The sequence below is a fragment of the Rhincodon typus genome, chromosome 30 (assembly GCF_021869965.1).
Source record: "Rhincodon typus isolate 14 chromosome 30, sRhiTyp1.1, whole genome shotgun sequence".
Classification (NCBI taxonomy): Eukaryota; Metazoa; Chordata; class Chondrichthyes; order Orectolobiformes; family Rhincodontidae; genus Rhincodon; species Rhincodon typus.
In genome coordinates, this window is record NC_063361.1 from 3,161,610 (window position 1) to 3,170,062 (window position 8,453).

The window sequence follows — 8,453 nt, forward strand, 5'->3', positions numbered from 1 at the left end:
ATCAGAGGAGCAGGAAGGCTGACGTCAGCCTTCCTGCTCCTCTGATGCTGCTTGGCCTGCTGTGTTCATCCAGCTCTACACCTTGTTATCTAAGATTCTCCAGCATCTGCAGTTCCTACTATCTCTGAAACCTTTTCTAATTGTGCTGTTCTCCACAACACTATAAGACATGGGAGCAAAGGTAGGCCGCTCACCCCATTGAGTTTGCCTTGCCATGCAACAAGATCATGGCTGATCTGATTATCCTGAACTCCATTTTCCTGTCTTTCTCACATAGCCTTTGATACCCTTACTGATTAAAGAATTTGTCGGCCTTGAATATACTTCAATGAGCCAGCCTCTAAGCCCACTATGGTAAAGAATCTGAGAAGAAATTCCTCCTCATCTCTGTCTTAAATGAGATTGAACCCTCTGATCCTAGACTCTCCTGCAATAGAGAACCTTTCCACAACTACCCTGTCAAGCCCCTAAGAATCTTGTATGTTTCAATAAGGTCACCTCTCGTGCTTTTAAACTCCACGTACAGGCCCAACCAAGTCAACAACCCCTCTATATCCGGGATCAGCCTCCTGAACTTTCTCTGGGCTATCTCAAAGCTAGTAAATGTATCCTTAGATAAGCAGGTCAAAACTTCACAGTATTCAGCTGAGGTCCAACTAGTGCCTTGTGTAGTTTTAGCTAGACTTCCCTAGTTTTGTATTCTATTTCCTTTGAAATGAGGACCAACATTCCATTTGCCGTCCCTTTTCCTGTTGAACACTTTTTTAAAAGCAGGAAGAACTGCGGGTGCTGTTAATCAGAAACAAAAACAGAAGTTGCTGGAAAAGCTCAGCAGATTTGGCAGCATCTCTGAAGAAAAAATCAGAATTAACATTTCTTCACATGCTGCCAGACCTGCTGAGCTTTTCCAGCAACTTCCACATTTTTTTTAAACTCATTTTTGGGATGTTGGTGACACTGGCTGGCCAGCATTTATTGCCCTTTCCCAGTTGCCGTTGAGAAGGTGGTGATGAGCTGCCTTCTTGAACCTGCTGCGGGTTGACCCACAATGCCATTAGGAGTGAATTTTAACCCAGCGACAGTGAAGGAATGGCGATATATTTCCAAGTCAGGATGGTGAGTGGCTTGGAGGGGAACTTGAAGATAGTGTCATTCCCATGTGTTTGCTCCCTCGTCCTTCTAGATGGAAGTGCTTGTGGGTTTGGAAGATGCTATCTGAGGAATTTTGGTGAATTTCTGCAGTGCATCTTGTAGATATTACATACTGTTGCTACTGAGAATCGATGGTGAAGGGAGTGCATGTTTATAGATATGATGCCAATCAAGCAAGCTGCTTTCTCTGGATGGTGTCAAGCTTCTTGAGTGTTGTTGGAGCTGCACCCATCCAGGTAGGTAGGGAGTACATCATACTCCTGACTTGTGCCTTGTAGATGGTGGACAGCATTTATGCTTTGGCTTTGAGGTGTCAGGAGGTGAGTTACTTGTCACAGTATTCTTAGCCTCTGACCTGCTCTTATAGCCACTTTATGTGGCGAGTCCAGTCTGGTCAGTGGTAACCCCCAGAATGTTAGTGTAGGATTCCGTGATAGTAACACCATTGAATGTTAAGCGGCGGTGGTTAGATTATCTCTTATTGGTGATGGTCATAGCCTGGCATTTATGTGGTGTGAATGTTACTTGCTGCTTGTCAGCCCAAACCTGGATATTGTCTATATCTTGTTGCATTTGAACATGAACTGCTTCAGAATCTAAGGAGTCGCAAATGGTTCTGAACATTGTGCAATCAACGGCAGTGGAGGGAAGGTCATTGAAGTAGCTGAAGAAGGTTGGGCCTTGGACACTACCCTGAGGAACTCCTGCAGAAATGTCCTGGAGCTGAAGTGACTGACCTCCTACAACCACAACTATCTTCCTATATGGCAGGTAGGACTTCAACCAGTGGACAGTTTATCCCCGATAGTTGTTGGTTACGGTTTTGCTGGGGCATCTTGATGCCACACTTGGTCTAATGCTGCCTTGATGTCAAAGGCTGTCACTCTCCCCTCACCTCTGGAATTTAGCTGTTTTGTCCTTGTTTGAACCATGGCTGTAATGAGATCAGGAGCTGAGTGGCCCTGGCAGAACCCAAACTGGGCGTCATTAAGCAGGTTATTCCTGAGCAGGTGCTGCTTGATGTCATTATTGATGACATCTTCCATCACATGATTTGGAGTACACTGAGGCAGTAATTGGCTGGATTGGATTTGTCCTGCTTTTTATGTGCAGGACATACCTGGGCAATTTTCCATATTGTCAGGTATATGCCAGTATTGTAACTGTACCGGAAGTGCCTGGCTAGGGGAGTGGCAAGTTCTGGAGCACAAGCCTTCAGTACTATTGCCAGAATGTTGTCAGGGCCTATCGCCTTTGCACTATCCAGTGTCTCCAATCGTTTCTTCAGATCACGGAGTAAGTTGAATTGGTTGAAGATTGGTATCTGTGATGCTGAAGACCACTGGAGGAGGCTGAGATGGATCATCCAATCGGCACTTCTGGCTGAAGATTACCATGAATGTTTAAGGCTTATCTTTGCACTGATGTGTTGGGCTCTTCCATCATTGAGGATGGGGATATTTATGGAGCCTCCTCCTCCAGTGAGTTTATTAATTGTCCACCACCATTCACGACTGGATGTGGCAGGACTGCAGAGCTTTAGATCTGATCCCTTGGTTGTGGGATTGCTTATGCTGTTTGGCATGCAAGTGGTCCTGTTTGGTAGATTCACCATGTCGACATCTCATTTTCACTTTCAATTTCAACTCATTGAGTTGCTAGATCTGTTTGAAGTCTGTCCCATTTAGCATGGTGGTTGTATCACACAACATGATGCAGGTTATTCTCGATGTGAAGGCGAGACATCTCCACAAGGGCTGTATGGTGGTCACTCTCACTGATACTGTCATGGACAGATGCATGTGCAGCTAGCAGATTGGTAAGGATGAGGTCAAGTTTGTTTTTCCCTTTTGTTGGTTCCCTCAGCACCTACTGCAGACCTAGTCTAGCAGCTAATTCCTTTAGGACCCGACCAACTCAATCAATAGAACTGCTGCCGAGCCATTTTTTTGGTGGTGGACATTGAAATCTCCCACCCAGAGTACATTTTGTGCCCTTGCAACTTTCAGTGCTTTCTCCAAGTGTTGCTCAACTTGGAGGTGTACTGATTCATCAGTCGATAGGAGGACAGTACATGGTAATCAGCAGGAGGTTTCCTTGCCCGTATTTAACCTCCAGCCATGAGACTTCATGGGGTCCGCAGTCAATGCACAGGACTCCCAGGCCATCTCCTTCCCTTCCTCGTGACTGTATGCTACTGTACTGCCACCTCTTGGGTTCGTTCCACCAGTGGGACAGGGCATATTAAGGTATGGTGATAGTGATGTCTGGGACAGTGTCATTATCACGGACTCATACCTTTTAGACAACGTCAGGCTGTCGCTTGACTAATCTGTGAGACCGCTCTCTCAATTTTGGTACTAGCCCCAGATATTAGTAAGGAAGACTTTGCAGGGTTGACAGGGCTGCTTCTGCCACTGTCTTTTCCAGCGCCAGGTAGATGTCAGGTGGTTCATCTGGTTTCATTTCTTTGAGACTTTGTAGCAATTAATACAACTGAATCACTTGCTAGACCATTTCAGAGAAATTGAGAGTCAGCCCCATTGCTGTGGGTCTGGAGTCATGTGTAGGCCAGACCAGACCAAGTGAGGATTGCAAAATTCCTTCTCTGAAGGACGTTGAACCAGATGGGTTTTTCTGACAATCAACAGTGGATGCTAACTTTTTGTGATTAATGCATGATGATGCCTGTATTCCTTTGCTGTAGCTTTCTACAATCTTTCTCCATTTTAAATAATTTTCAGCTCTCTGTTCTTGCTGTCAAGTACATAACCTCACATTGTATTTGATCGGCCAGGATTTTGTTCACTTACCAAACCAATGCAACCCCTGCAGACTCTTTGTGCCATTCTTACAATTGCCTTCCCACCTATTTAAATGTCATCTGCAAAATTGGCTGTAGTACATTTACTTCTTTCATCAAAATCATTAATATATATAATAAATAATTGTGGCCCCAACATTGATTCCAGCGGCATTTCATTAGTTACAGGTTGCCATCCTGGAAATGTTCCCTTTATCCCAAATCTGTTTTCCATTAGCCATTTACAACATTAATTACAACCCCAACACCATGACTTTTTATCTTATTGAATGGCCTAACGTGTGAATCAAATGCCTTTTGGAAATCCAAATATATTACATCCATTGCTTCCCTGTTATCCATCTTGCTTTATACCACCTCAAAGAATTTTAAAAATTTCAGGCATGATTTCCACTGGCTCCTTCCAATTTCCAAGTTCACGTTCCAAGTTCACGTCAATTCTTTCATCATAATGTTTTTTCACTTCTGTTGCCTTCGCCACTTCAATTTTTCAATTTTCAAGTTTGCATTTAGTTTCCCTTTTAGCTTAACTTCTTCTGGTGATTTTGAATTTCTTTGTTGTTTCTACCACAGAGTCAGTGAATCTCTGGGGATAATTGTCTCCATTATTTATAGAAGCAGTGCATAAGCAATGTGCTACTTATAAGATGATCAGAGATAACAATTACATATCTGTAGCTATCCTTTTGAAGTCACTACCAAAAACAAATTGAGTCTGTTTGTTGTAATAGTAATGGAGTTTGAAGGTGTTTTACCAGGTGATCTGTTATCAAGGGAAGTAGGTGGCAGGTGTGCTACTCGTGTATGACTATAATAGTGAATGGAAGCAAGTATATTGTTATTAATAGGCTACCTACAATTCAGTTGGTAAAGTGTAGGTATGTCCCCATGGTTACTCATAAATTCCTTCCCCAAATTGTTTCACGTGAGAAACGAGCCCAGTACCTTTTATAGGGAGGGAGACACTTATGCCGCCTTCCCACGCCTCCTAAAAGCTAGTCACCAGGCTGCATTGATATATGAATAGATGGAAAAGGTGATCGTCAAGCTCCGGTATAAAGGAGCTGAATTGTTTTAAGTCGTATCAAACTGCCTTATGCACTTTAAAAGTTGGGTTCAATTCTCCTTCCTGTTCCCCTTGGTGGTTTAGTCATCATTTTTTGCGAATTCAATGTTTTCAGGATGTTTGCACTGGTCAGTGCAATGCTTTTTGTATATCTAACGTTAAATTTTTGTTAATTGGGCATGGTTATTTGCAAAGTAGAACTCTTTTTTTTTCTCTCTTCCCTGGGCCTCCCACATTGTTGCAACTGAATGTTTTAGCCTCAGTCACAGAAGAACAGCTCTACCTTTACTAGACTGGTATTTTTCACACTGGCTGTTGCATGGTCCCTCTGAGTGAGATTGCCAAGATGGCACTGAATCATGTGCATATTTTCTGCTATGGGTGTAAATTTCCTTTGAACTCAGTTGACTCTACCCACTTCAGGTTACTGAAGGCAAGTATCATTTCAACAACATTTGTAAGCATAATCACATTTTTGTTTAATTTTTGGGTTGAAACCAATTTCACACTCTTTTCCTAAAACCTAGCACTCGCATTCCCAGCCAAAGACAGCTGCTGATTTTAACCGTGACTGGAGAAGATATTACAGCACTGAAGCAGAGAAGTACAGTCTCCTTCTCAACCTAGGTGGCCAGCTTTTGGGGGACATCTTCCGTACTGAAATTGGTTTTGGATATCTTGGTGAGTTCCTCATCATCCTTTGCAATAATTTCCAATCAACAGATGGCCAGGCAATATACTGGATCCTGCTGCATCTTTCTCAAACCCAGCGGTTTGACCTGAATGTGGATTTCCTGAGCAGCAGCGAAAGAGAGAAAGGCATACAGTTATTTCAAATGCTGCAACAGGCTTTGGATGGCTCCCCGTGGCTGGGCAGTGAAGAAGAGCTGCAAGGTGTGAAAGATGCTGCAAAAAAGGAGTGTGCTGCAGAGGTGGTAAATACAGCAATGGTACAAAAATTAATGGAATCATACAAATTGAGCTAGTCTAGTTACTGCACCTTTGGAAGATTTATCCCCATTTCACACACTCGTGATTCTTCCATCACTTCAGACAAAGTAAAACATGAATTTTATTAATTGGGAGGGTTTGCCTTTTAGGTGGTTGTTTTGTTCAAATTAATCCCCTTCTGCCCATTCAACAAAAGACATTTTCCACCACTTAAAATGTCCACCTTTAAAATGGGCTGTTGCTTACATTGGCCAAACTGATTAACCATTACCCATTTGTTAGTAATGTGCCCATGTTTCCAAAACATCGGCCCACTTGTTTATGAGCTAAATAAGGAGGTCCCTTGTGTCATTTAGGCGCTTGTGGATCTGCTGCATTTTTTTGTTTTTATTGGTATTTCAGTTTCCTTTTATCCTGTAGCACAATGTAAACATTAATCACCCCATCACTAATAACTGGAATTATTTAATTTTCAATGGTTAAGGCATGTAGTGGTCAACTTACATTTGCATGAATATACTCAACACAAGCAGAGTTGAGACTGATTAGCCATGAGTATCTTGGTCATCATGTGTCTTCTTGGGACTCTGGTAGGTCTGGATCACCTTGCAAGCTAGAAGAAGTCAGGTTCCATTGCAAGTATTTGAGCTGCTCTAGTTCTGGACTCATTCCTGGTAATGTTAACACTGCAGTGCAGAGGCTGGCCTTTGAGGCTGTCTGCTGAGGTATTTAAAAGTTTTTGGCATTTTAAGGGAATAAAATGCTGAATACCTTCCTAAATTCATCAAGAAAAAGAAATTAGTAAGATTTCCACTTACGCTTGATATATGATTTCTAAAGTTTTTTTTTAAGTATCATTGGATGAAGCTTCTGGTATATCTCACCATAATGGGTCTCTCTTCGTACAAAAATCTTGTACAGATAGTGGGGAACACTGCATATAATTTTGTACACAGGAGTAATTGTTTGGTTTTGACATTCACAGTTGCATACATCAGTTTTCTCTCTGGACCCTGATTTTTGGCTTGTCCCCCAATACCAGGCATTGGCCCCTGGCTCCCATAATCCAGTTTGAGTTATCTGCTCCGCGTGGCTCATCCATCCCCTCTTACTTTGTCTTCTGATGTTCCTGATTCTGTATGCTGCTGGTAAGCTTGATAAGTTCCACTGGAAATATCTTATGGTCATGATGAAGAGCAAAAGTGTCTGTGAACATCTTGTCCCCATTCTGGGAGGTTTCTGGCCATCCAACAGAGAGCCCTACTTTCTTCCATAGCAGTGTGCTGAGGCAGCAGCTGGGCAGTGGGCGGATGTAGTCTGTGGGTGGGTAGATGGTGAGATTGAGCTCTGCTCTTTCCAAGCAGATCCTGTGATTTATATTTTGTTTAAAAATGTGTTAATCCTAACAAATGATAGAAATTCTATTCGTAAGATTTGTTCTTGATGACTGTTGGATGTTTACTGCAAACATCAGTATCTTAGTCTACTTTTTTTTAATAGTTTTGATTTAGAAAAAAAGAAATAAAGTTTTTGATTGCAGCACTGACTTTTTTGTAGTTTTCTTTGTGTGAATTTTCTGATAATCAGGATTGGGATTGGAATAGTTTCTCTTTTCTAGAAGTCAGGGAATGATATTTTAACTTCATAAATGGATAGAACAATAAGTTCAGGCATAATGAAGGTAGTCTATCTGATATTGCCTGAAGTTAAAGTGGCTTCTCCAGAGTCTGTTCAGGATGTAGTGTTATTTTTGTCCCCACACTTCTTCCAATGTCCTTCAGCCTAGTCTCAAAAGAAAATGTCTCAGCCAACCATTGCAACTATCCTGTAGCTCAGCCTGGGCCACAGGCAAGTGTTCTTATCTGGCTTGCCAACGGCATTCCATAAGGGATAAGAGGTAGGCATCTATCTTGCTGCATCCATTCTATTCCAGCACTTTCTTTCATACATCAGCTTTCATAGTTTAAGTCTGAGCATCTAGACTAGGAATGAGGCAACATAGCGGCTCAGTGGTTAACACTACTGCCTCACAGTGCCAGGAACCCATGTTAGATTCCATCCCTCGGGTGGCTGTCTGTGTGGAGTTTGCACATTCTTCCCATGTCTGCGTGGGTTTCCTGTGGGTGCTGCAGTTTCCTCCCACAGTCCAAAGATGTGCAGGCCAGGTGGATTGGCCATGCTAAATTACCCGTCATGTTCATGGATGTATAGATTAGGTGGGTTACAGGGAAAAAGGGTAGGGGGATGGGTCTGGGTGGGTGCTCTCAGGGTCAGTGTGGACTTGTTGGGCCGAAGGGCCTGTTTCCACACTGTAGAGATTCTATGATTTCATTGCTGTATACTCTTTCCGCTCCTTTTAAACTTAGTTGCTTAGGATGATTCAGAACTTAATTTCTACATTTTTTCAATTGCATTCACTGTAATCTCAAATCACAAACCTTATGTTGGCATTAACTGCAC

At 42.5% G+C, this 8,453-nt stretch overlaps 1 protein-coding gene across 1 annotated transcript in view; it reads left to right on the forward strand.

Moving 5' to 3' along the window:
* Positions 1-7,459, forward strand: part of ccdc103 (coiled-coil domain containing 103) — a 19,833-nt gene extending 12,374 nt beyond the window's left edge. Inside the window, exon 4 of the mRNA XM_020518053.2 lies at positions 5,570-7,459. Coding sequence (XP_020373642.1) covers positions 5,570-6,028 — 459 coding nt within the window. The 3' untranslated portion in view covers positions 6,029-7,459. The remainder of the gene's footprint in view (positions 1-5,569) is intronic.
* Positions 7,460-8,453: the final 994 nt, after the last annotated feature.